The sequence below is a fragment of the Embiotoca jacksoni genome, unplaced genomic scaffold, assembly GCF_022577435.1.
Source record: "Embiotoca jacksoni isolate LCO1_2020_lvr unplaced genomic scaffold, fEmbJac1.0.p SCAF_8, whole genome shotgun sequence".
NCBI classification, from domain to species: Eukaryota; Metazoa; Chordata; class Actinopteri; family Embiotocidae; genus Embiotoca; species Embiotoca jacksoni.
The window spans coordinates 4,031,163-4,042,500 of record NW_027185436.1 but is presented as its reverse complement, the minus strand read 5'-3'; the positions used below and the strand labels follow the sequence as shown (position 1 = coordinate 4,042,500).

General features: G+C 41.7%; 1 protein-coding gene across 1 annotated transcript in view; it reads right to left on the bottom strand.

Annotated features, from left to right (window-relative positions):
• Positions 1-10,157, bottom strand: part of LOC138191584 (protein shortage in chiasmata 1 ortholog) — a 16,739-nt gene extending 6,582 nt beyond the window's left edge. The window contains exons 1-18 of the mRNA XM_069138479.1: positions 10,135-10,157; positions 9,218-9,293; positions 8,963-9,092; positions 6,939-7,029; positions 6,677-6,852; positions 6,410-6,572; positions 6,205-6,319; positions 6,000-6,141; positions 5,842-5,922; positions 5,494-5,623; positions 5,077-5,171; positions 3,882-4,124; positions 2,899-3,309; positions 1,591-1,827; positions 1,046-1,240; positions 824-916; positions 262-443; positions 110-182 (exon numbers count right to left, since the gene is read on the bottom strand). Coding sequence (XP_068994580.1) covers positions 110-182; positions 262-443; positions 824-916; positions 1,046-1,240; positions 1,591-1,827; positions 2,899-3,309; positions 3,882-4,124; positions 5,077-5,171; positions 5,494-5,623; positions 5,842-5,922; positions 6,000-6,141; positions 6,205-6,319; positions 6,410-6,572; positions 6,677-6,852; positions 6,939-7,029; positions 8,963-9,092; positions 9,218-9,293; positions 10,135-10,157 — 2,656 coding nt within the window. The remainder of the gene's footprint in view (positions 1-109; positions 183-261; positions 444-823; positions 917-1,045; positions 1,241-1,590; positions 1,828-2,898; positions 3,310-3,881; positions 4,125-5,076; positions 5,172-5,493; positions 5,624-5,841; positions 5,923-5,999; positions 6,142-6,204; positions 6,320-6,409; positions 6,573-6,676; positions 6,853-6,938; positions 7,030-8,962; positions 9,093-9,217; positions 9,294-10,134) is intronic.
• Positions 10,158-11,338: the final 1,181 nt, after the last annotated feature.

Sequence of the window (11,338 nt, the reverse complement as noted above, 5' to 3'; positions counted from 1 at the left end):
CCAGTTTGGATGAATATTCTAATTTAGTCACAACACTTGGTTCTACAGTCGTGTCAAGTTTACTAGTCCTGCTGCTGATTAAGGCTGAAAGAGACCAGAAGCTGCTCACCAGTCACTTGGATCAAGCTGCTGATAACTGTTGATCTGCTGTCGTCAGAGTCGACTGATATTATGACGAGGATCTACAGGAAGACAAATCCACCAGGATCTTTAATCACATAAACCATAAACGTGTGTTTTGAGTCTGTTGTGAACACTAACTTTCTCCTCGGAGCTCTGTTCTTTCCGGTTCTGCAGCCATTCAGCCAGCAGCTGCTGCAGCTCCAGCAGTTTGAGGTTGGTCTCCTGGTTGGTGTGACTGAGGTAGAGGATGATCTGCAGCCTCTTCAGCAGCTGCTTCAGACTCTGCTCTGCACACGCCTCAGCTGCCTTGGTTAGGTACTCTTTAGTGCATTAAGAAAAAGGCCGTAAATATCACGGTATGATCAATGTTAGGTCACAGCAACTGTGGAACTGTTGAAATTAAAGTTAAAGCCCTTAAAACTCCTTCAACTTCCTTTGATGATGAGATCCTACATGATGACGTTTGTGCCTCAGTTAAAACAGCGTTGGTTTATTATGAGATGTTTCTCATTGGTTCAAAGTGGATTTTGCTCAACAACATTTAAGTAAAAAAGTATCTGTTTGCTTATGTTTTCATCATTTTCAGTCAAATGTGATCAAATCCTCCCTGAACACATACTAACTGTATTTCTACCCACTTGATATTTTAAACAAAGTTTTTAGAAGTCAAGTTTGAGGACTGAAGGCGGTTCATACTGACCCAGCGCTGTACTGAGGTCACACTTCAGCAGCAGCTCCTTGAACGTCACCAGCACATGAATAAGAGCTGCCTGGTTGAAGAGCAGCTCCTGATCTGAATGTAACACAGCAGGAGCAAGCGTAGGAGTTTATTTACAGCCTTAATATGTAGGTTTAATGCATTAATATGACAATAATCAGATCAAACTATGAATAAAACTGTCTTTAAAAGGACATTTCATACCTTTGACCAGCTCCGCGCTCGGTGCAGGAGCCCGGCACAGCGCCCTCTCCTGCTGCTTGAGGAGGAAGTGAGTTTGGTCCGGACCCAGGCAGCTGAAGTCCCCCCACACAGGGAAGTTGAGGCCCAGCTGTCTGGCAGAGCTCAAACAGGGCTGGGCGAAGGCCAGCAGCTCACAGTAGGCTCGCCGCTGGCTGTCTGCACGGGAGAACAGAGGGCTGAAAAACAAACGCGCTCGACCACCATCCGTTTCTCTAGCAGGGACACTGGACTACACTTCAGTTTGGTCAGTGGGAGAAGTGCTGCGGTAGCGCTGCATTAGTTCACAGTTATTATTAGCAGCAAAGTGAACAAGAATAAAAACCTTTTTGGTTCCTTAGTTACTCCTTATAATGTGTAATTACAGCTTAAGATGTGTTTGATACGTCCATTGTGAAAAAGTGTAAAATTAGTTGATTAAGTGAAAAGCAGAATTGTACCAATGTGTTTCCGTGGTTTCCACCCTGACAGTGGAGAGTTGAATTGGAGGTGTGCCGAGTGTGTCGCACCTGTAGCTTGGACCTGCACCACTCTGCTGTCACGTCTCCTCTGAGGGTTTGACTGACTGACAGGACGACCGTTGTGTTGATGCGCCCACTCAGCAGCTGGTTTCTGCTCTCTGCTCGCGTTTCCTGACACGCCAACGCTCGTGTACGCCGGCCTTCCGTCCTGCGTTTCCGGTGTTTGTGTCTCCTCTGGAGGAAGCTGCAGCTCCGACTCCGGTGTTTGTTGGTTCATCTCTGGTGCTGATTAAAGGAGGGAAAAAAATCATTATCATGATAATAATAAATAGCCCAAAAACTTTATTTGAAAACAAAAACCTATTTGAATAATGTGATTTCACATTAATATACCCAGGTGACCAGGAAATACTGTGATGGTATCCAGTCTAGTAAACCTACACTATTTACCACTACTATATAATTCATGCATTTTATTGCCGTGTACAAATTATTAGTTGGAGAATTAACGAGATGTTAAAATAAAATAATTTATATCTTTTTGATTGAAAACAATATGTTTGAATACGTTGTCAAAATTTTCTGACTATAACGGGCACACATTGTAAAAAAAATATTTGGGCAATGGATATTAGCAGAAGAATCTACTGCAAGATGACTGTTTACATCACATCTATATACATGAAACACAATCTCAGCTACCACGTAATGAGTTTATCAATCGAGGTTAGTGGTCTCCATCTAGATGTAGTGAAGTCTTTTAAAGACTTTGTGTATCTATTAGATTACTCAGAAAAAGATGAAAACATGTGGAAAGGTTTGTTTTTGAGTGAAAAAGTTGGTACCAAACTGCATTAAAATGTCCTCAGAGAGCTGTGATTACTGGCTGCAGAATAACTTTAAGCCACTGTAAATCCTCCACCTGGTCTATTGTTAAGGAATGGTTTTAATTTATGTGTAAAGCTGCTTCATACAAACAGGTTTCAGATACAATATATATTTCATAGCTGGATAGATGTTGATAAAAACTAATTTACATCTGAATTTGTATCGGATGCTTCTGCTTGTGGTTTGTACCACCTGCATTAAAAACCGTGTGAGAGGACAGTGTGGATCAGCACGAGTTATTATTATTATTACTAATAAATTCACGTCATAATCTGGACTAATCTGTACATAACATGGGCTAGAGTTTTGTTCTTCTGCTTGGTTAAAATAAGAAACAATGTGTAAAGTAAAACTCATCAGTAACATTATTGTGGTTACAAACAAACCCATCAAAGTCATTGGAAGAAAAATGTGTAAAATGGAGCAAAAACATAAAGTAGGTGCTGAAACTCCTCAGATAATATGAACCTGCTGAGCTCTGAGGTGTTGCGGTGACCGGAGCGGCCTGCTGGGATCTCAACATCATGAAGGTGGACAGAGGATCCAGGTCCTTCTCCGGTGGACGTCTCGTAAACAGCGGACCTCTGCGACCGTCTCTGATGTTCGGTCCGGAGGAGACGGTCTGCTCAGAGATGCGGGCGCTCGGCTCGGTCTCACAGTCATCATTACTTGTGTTGATGTTCTTATGAAACCTGGATGTAACTTCTGAACATCTCTCGTCTGATATGTCATCTTTGGTGCTGGTGGCAGCAGCAGGTTGAACTTCCTTATTTGTGCTGACAGCGTGCATCAGTAAGGAGCTCTGAGAAGAATCAACAGGGGTTTCCTTTTCGACGCTCGTTTTGTTTGCTGGATTCAGCAAGACGGATCCGACTGAAACTAGAAGAAAAGAACAGATGATCATACCAGATATCTGCAGCAACAATCTCAACAATTGAACAATCTTCAATTTGAATGCATTAAAAGTTTCAAACTGGCTTAAAGCAACACATGAAAAGAGACAGGCTACACACTGTTTGGGCAGCAAAAAGATGGTTTTCCTATTAATGAACTAATGTTTACATGTATAAAATGTTAGAAAATATTACAAAATGTCCACCAAAACTGATCAAAGCCAAACTGTTTACATGTTAAAACTGCTTTATGTCGTCTAACCATCAGTTTAAAACCCAAATACGTTCACTTCACTCCAAGAGAACTAAAAGCAGCTAGAAGTTATATTTGTGAAGCTGTAACTTGTATATTTTTGGCCCGTAGGCTTAAAAATGACCAAAACAGGTAGCCGATTATTATTTTTTCATGTGTTAAATTATATGTAAATTAATCATCTAATCGTATCACCTCCACTTCCTATGAAAACAAAACATTTTTATTGTTGACATGTAACCCCCAAATTCACCCTCTTAATATACAACACGGGATTGATGCCGCGACTACAAGCGGACTCTCACCCTCCACGTGCTCGGGCGGCAGCTTCCTGAAGTCTTCCATCTCCTCCTCCCTGGTGGAAGGAGATTCAGACCTCATGCTCTCTGTGGAGTCGCGGCTGCTCAAAAACACCTGTGGGACTCCCGCTGTCTTCTGTGACTGCAGTTCGTCAGCGGCGCTGCTGAAACTTTGTTTCTCTAATTGAATGACTTTCGAGGCTTCACACAGAGGCTGGAAGTCAACAGCTGCTTCATATATTTCAGGCTCTGTAAGAAAACACAGCAGAGTGTAGTAACATGCTTTGTACATCACTGAATACAGTAGCTTGAAGATTTAACACTGATATTTTCTCACCATTCAGTGTCCAGAATTTACAATAAAGCGCTCTAAAAATAACATCATTATTGCACCAGCAGACTCTTTCTGACACGCATCAATAATGAGCTGAAATAGATGAATGTCAACATACATCTTTATAATAATTACTGATTGTCTTCATCATGTTGTCAAACAGTAAAAACCAGTGCAGCAGAACCACAGACATCCTGACTTCCAAAAACACACTGTATCCTACAGTTCCCACAATGCAACACGATTGCATCATTTGTTAGACCCTCCCTGTCTGGTATATGCTCACATTTTTCAAACCCCTGCCTCCAGTTTGTAAAGTAGACTTTGGAAATGTTCCTCTGGAGCTGCAGAGAACATCAGAACTGTTTTTCAGTAACGCTGGCTGGACGACAATGAGTGAAGCTCTGAGGCTTTAAACTCAGGATGTACGATGACATCTGGTGGTCTGCGAAGCTCACAGCAGCTCTTCAACACAGGCCAAAGCACTGCAGCGCCTCACTGAGTTTAGTCACAGTCTTGTATGTTTGCAATAAAGCCTCTTGTTCAGAAAGTGTTGCAGTAAATGATGCACACATTGTTTTGCAAACTGCTTAATACATTCTCCTAAAAGTCTGCATGTCTGCGTCCAGTTTCCTCTGTGGACTTGTGTTATTTGTACTCAGGAGTACTTGGTATCAGGTGGAAATGTTCCCATAAACATGACTGGATCTTTTAATTACTCTCCTTCGTTATTACATGAATGAAGCACTTCCTGAAGCACCAGCGACGGCTTTGACCTGTGCATCGTTCACTAATTGCAAGTAAACTGTGTAAAATTGGTGGCGTGTCCCTTTGATAACAAAGCAGTGAAGCTCAACATGCCGTTACCTGTTAACAGGAAGCGAACCACGAAGGTCGGATGCTTCTCTGCCTTCCAAAGTCCCGTCATCATTTCTGTCTGAGCTCTCGCCGACACCAAAGACCTGCGTGACGATTATGAATGTTACAAGAGCTTCCACATACACTAACACTTCACATCAGTCATATCCTCTCATCATGCAGCCGCAGGTGAGGATTCATCCTCTGCGTGACTTTTAAATTTGGTGGGCTGACTTTGGATTGTGTTCATCAATGCGGTCGTAAAAATAGCAACACACTTTCACCTCCACTAAAACGTGCTATCGCCATGGTTACCACTTCGCTTTCACGTTCCGATGCACTGACGTGTGAAAATAAACAAAACTTCATCAGGGTTAGTGTTTAATTAGCAGTCGGACTACAGCGTGACCTGATGTCATGACTCACAGTCTGCCTGGAGGAGACGACTCTTCCTGCTGGAGTGCAGAGGTGGACAGACAGATGTGGGTTGGACTCGTCTTGGTAGTCGGGCTCAGAGTCACGTCCAGCTCCATTTCAGGTGGAAGCACCAGACGTCCTGAGAGAAACATTGAATTTAAGCCCACAAACTGTATCTACACTGTCCTGTATCTGGCTGGTACTGGAAGAGTTTCTATTTGATAAAAACAACTGGGTACTGAAACAGTGTGAGTGACATAGACTTTGATTTTTAAAGCAGCCTCTGGAGAAAATAATAAACTAACAGGTCACACATCTCTCCATAATCTGGACCTGCTAAATTGGACTCTGCCAGACCTCTATTCATCTTGCATTCTTTGCCGGCTTCCTCCGGTGTATCATACTGGGAAATATCCACTGCTGCCTTTGAAAGGGAAGCTAAAGAAAAGGAAAATATATCAGTTTATTTTTCTGCATTTTTACTGCATCTAAAACCGCTTTTATCTTGTCCTCACCTTCCTGCAGCACATCCAGGACTGAACACTCTTCGTCCAGCAGTTCAGGAGAAACATTCATGCGAGCACAGATGCTTGAAAAGGTGGTGCAGCTTTCTGTGGTCAGCTGAAGTGTTTCCACGACGACAGGCAACAGCAGCGACTACACAGGAAAAACGATCAGCAAAAAAGTAACCCAATAATCAGACAGTTTAGTTTTATTTACCTCTTCTTTCACAGGCGACTCTTTGACAAACTCCTCATGAACATCTGCACACATCCGAGAGTCACTGGAGTCCACATCTGGAGGTTTTTCATAAGACGCACAGCACCTGAAGCAGCTGTAATCCAACAGGTTTTAACATCATGTTTACGCGGGACAATAAAGACAGTGATGGTTTACTCGATCACAAAAGTATGAACACAAACACCTGAACACGGTGTCCTCAGAGATGGCGTCTCCTGCTGAGCTCAGCAGAGGGTCGGCCACAGGAAGCGTCTTCAGTCGGGACAGTTTGGCTTTCAGTGTGGGTAAATGTCTCTTAAACTGTGGCAGCGGATCAACAGCTATGAGCTCTTCTGGCAGGAGCAGATCTTGGACAGATGTAAACATGTTTTATTAGGCAGGACTGGTTTCCCTGAGTCAAATATTTGTTTCAATATAGTGTAAGAGGGAACTCTGAAATTAAATAAGTTACCATTGCTCATATCTCCAGTTTTCATCTGGTCACCTGTCCACTTAAAAAATGATTCCTGACATGGATCATTGATATGTGGCTCTTTTAAAAGGCAGACACACAGATCCTGGTGTAAATCCTTCAGTGAGTCAGGATTAGAGCTCGGTATCACCTCCATGTCCTCTTTCACGTTAAATCTGAAGCATAACAAAACATATTTTTTAATCAATGCTCCCCACGAATACTAAAGTGATGAACTTATTGTGTTTCACAGTCACAGAACCTTTCAGGTGAATTAACTGGCTGTGTTTTTCTTCCCAGATCGTCGAGCACAGAACCACCGACGAAGAGTTTGCAGGTAGAAATCACCTTTCCTGTCAAGGAAGTTCACATAAACAAATCCTAAGTAAAAATTGAACATGAAGTTTTATACGGCAGCGTAGAACAGTTTGAAGAGGAGGAGTAGCGTCTGTTTCAGTTGAAAAACCTGTGGTAATAAAATGTTGAACAATATCTGGATAAAGCGACCAGACACGATGTTTATTTTAGAAACTGTGTTTATATGCCAAAACTCATTGAGCTGGTAGATACGAGGTGAGCAGGTGACCTCAGGTTTGTTCAGTGGTTATATCCAGAGCTCCAGAGTGCGACTGAACATTTTCATCGGTTTCACTGCTACTCCCGACATTTAGCAGGTCTGGGCGAGCAGTCATTTTAGTGTCATGCGTCAATTTGAAAACACAGCTGGGCAGAGCAGTCGGGTTTAGGACACAGGCAGGCAGCTGGTCAGTGTGAATGCATGTTTGACAGGCAGCAGCTGCCCGCTGAGCCGTCGGTGGGAGGGTAGGACAGAGTAAAGACACTTGTGTTGGTAACTGTAAGTTAAGGACAGAAGGTTTTGTCAACGGTTGTGTTGCAGAGCGAGGACGTCACCTTTTGGACAGTTTCAGGCACGACTACTGTTTTAGTTTCAGTGTGGAGGCTGAAGGCTGAAGGCTGACGGTAGACTTGCGGAGTGAGTGGATAGGAAGAGTGAGGGAGTCAAACACTGGTGTTTATCAAAGCCGTTCACATCCCCTCTTGACGCATGTCGGGGCAAAATGAATCGTTACCATATGTATGTAATAACCTACATGCTATTATTATTCTCTGTAACTTTCCAGCTCACCTCCAACACATGTATCGGTGTATGAGGAGCCCCTTAGCTTTGTCTAGTGAAGAGGCAAACAGTCCAATCTCTTGGTGGAAGATGTCCTTGTGCTGTTTTGACAACAGATTTCCCTGTAAAAGACTCATCATGCTCTGTGTGGACGAGCCCGTCCTTTTCAGCTGAAAATAGATTGACTCTGTGATTCACTGATTCTCTCCTTTTTATTAACTTGACAAAAGATAGTTCATTGTATCTTTGTTTATCTGTTCATTTCTCACATGGAAATACATCATTTCCACAACGACGCACAGGTTGCCTTTTGTATTAACAACAACACATTCGTGGTTAGTTCGTGTTCAGAAAAGGTTTGGGTTCAATTAAGTACTTTTACTTATGTTAAGAAATCCACATTGACTTTTGCTTTGTCATGGACCCTGACCTCCACCCGCCGTACTTCATCACCACCTTCCTCGACCTGGCTGTTCACAGCGGATGAGACTTTAGGCACCTTGTGCACATCGCTCCGACGTCAACAACAACATGATTTGACACCCTGAGAACAAGAATAGTCTCGGCTCACTCAATAAGTGATCTCATCGTGCCGTTTACTTAAAGTGTGCATCGTATTCTTGAATCACAGTTTACCACACGAAAGACTTTAAAGTAGATGTGTTTTGTACATCAGATAGCACAAGTCTGTCGCTGTAATCTACAGCCTCTAATGAGAGGATTCTTCTTGATCCACTAAAACATCATAATGGTTGACGGGAAAGTCTCAAAAACCTGACGGTCTCAGCATTAAGAGGGTGTAGTGGTATAGCAGTATAACGTACATATATTACGTATAGTACGTATTATTATACATTATGATTCACATTTTGTGATAAAATAAACAAACTGCTCAGTCCCTTTCGGACATTTTGCGTGGATGCATTTTGCTGATTGCAGCAACACAAACGACTGAATGCTGTGAAGCTGTGAAGGATCGAGCAGGAAGAGGTTTAAATCATCCGTCGTGTGCAGAAACCCACAGAGGAAACGTGCAGGTGAACCAGAGTGAGAAAGATAAAGCACACCAGTGAAAACCGACGGAGGAAGTTCAGTGTTGACGCTGAGGTTGTTTTTTTTTAGGTGTCCTCTGTGGACACGTGTCCTACCTCGGAGCCACGGTGTCCTGTAGGTGACCTCGGGCGGCCTCCCGCTGTGCGGGTACAGGTCACTGGTACCGGCGAGGTACGGTGTCGGCAGGGCCAGCAGGTTCATCATCACCTTCACACCGGTGCTGGTCTGAGATCAACACAGACGCGTCAGCACGAGGCAGGACAACAACAACAACAACAACAACAACAACAACAACAACAACAACAACAACAACGAGACTCTCTCATTTCACAGCACAAAAACACGCTCACCTCAAAGACGTAGTCGAGGGCTTTATATCTGACGGCGGAGAAGACTTCCGTCGGAGCACAGCGGTCCTTTTCACACCTGTAAACAACAACAAGTTAACAACATAAACACACGTGTCACAATCACAAATCTTTACTACGACGTTAGCTTGGTCATCGAGCTAATGTCGTCAGTAAGCTAGCTCAGTTATAATATAATATAATATAATATAATATAATATAATATAATATAATATAATATAATAGTTGTTTACAGCCTTTAGAGTTAACAAATAACACTTCAATGACGGCGCTGTGTCGCTTCACATCACACTTACATTATGATAGGAGCTTTATTTTGTTTTGTTTTTAATCAGGAGCTGCTGTTACTGAGAGTTCAGGTCAAAGGTCGTCAGTTCAGGATGACGTCATAGTTTATTTTCTGCGCCGCCAACATACGTTTTAATAGTCACGCATGCGCTGTTTGACACTTTAGTTCCCCAAACAAAGGTTGCGCTCTTTTAAATGCAATTTATTGTTACGCTTTAAAAATACCAAAAACCTACATATTTATATAATATGATATAGTTTCGAATATATAATACATACATTTTTTTAAATAAATATGTTTATACAATATAGTCACATTAGACTAGAGTGACATTCGTTTTTAATTTTTTTTTTTTAAATTTTTGTTGTTTAAAAAAAACGACATATATTTATTTCCTTGTAAATCAAATTAGAAACTGAAAACCTGAAATTAACAAAACAGGACACAACAACAACAAAAACACAAACTTACTAATTGCTCTGATGATGCAAAAGAAAGCATGTAAAAATAAAAAAGGCGGAGGAACAAGTGGTCAACAATCAGTGTAGAGATTTTTGATGAGACACTGTCAGATCCTTGAACAAAAGAAGAAACAATATGGCTCAATTACCAATTTAAGAGTTTGCAGGTCATGGATACACTAAACTTTTTGTACTCCTACGTAGATTACTAGGATTCAGTAGCGACATAACTTAGGACTTCTGTAACAAACCTATTGTTGTGTGGTCTTTGAAGTAAAGACAAGTTTGGAGACATCAGGCATCTGAGCCATATGTACAGCAGAGAGGGCTGCAACAGTCAGAAACAACATCAAAACGGTGTAATATTTTCATCTAAACCTGGAATTAATCAGCAGGTTTGACGATTTAGAAACTTTAAAAATAAAAACCATTTCTGCCATATAAAGTGAATAAGGAATATTTTTGCACTATTTCACGATTAGCAATCAAATTGAAACAAATCTGTGTTATCAACCATGTTAACTTGTCTGTACAAAAGGTTCTGATTCTCACGAGTTAAATCCTTCCATTGAAGCAGGGTTCAGGTGACACTCGGATTTGACTCATCAGAGATTTGATCAAGTGAATCAACATGAAGCCACTGTTCACTTGTTAGAAACATGGTTGTACCTCAAGTTTCCAGCAGAACATTGGTGACTAAAAAGCATTGTGATATCAGGGAAATTAGGCATCTGAATAAAGTGAAGGGGTCAGTAGTGTGATGGGCTTTCTCATCATGAATCATGGACAGACTGAAGGCTTCTCAGAGGGCAGTGAATGGCAAACTTACTGCTTTTTTTTTGTTTTGTTTTTTTGTTTTTTGTTTTTTGTTGCAGGGACACTGAGTGCTTTTCACCACCGGGAGGCACCATTCACCACACTATTCAAATACATTCTGCTACAGAGAATGTGAGCAGGTCTGTCAATGCATCAAGTGTAAGTTATAAAATCTACAATGGATGATGAGATGAATTCAAACCAGCAAGACAAAGTTTTAAAGTTTGAAGTGACTAAATCCCTTCATTCTGCATCCGACTTGACAGAAAAAGGAATAACAGACATTTCTGTAAATGGAAGAAAAAAGAGGTTTTGTGGTCCTATTTCTAAAAAAAACTGGGTGTGGACAGTTCTGTCTTTCTTTCCGTAAACAGCTCTGAGCTTGTAGATGGTGTGTGTGACCTGATTGGATGATCTGGCAATTAAAAGAGTCATAAAGATCTATGTCTGGACTTTACTAGTTTCTCATCAAGGTGACAAAACAATATCATTCACAGGCTGCAGTTTAAGACATCAGCAGTAACAGCTGACTCTGGC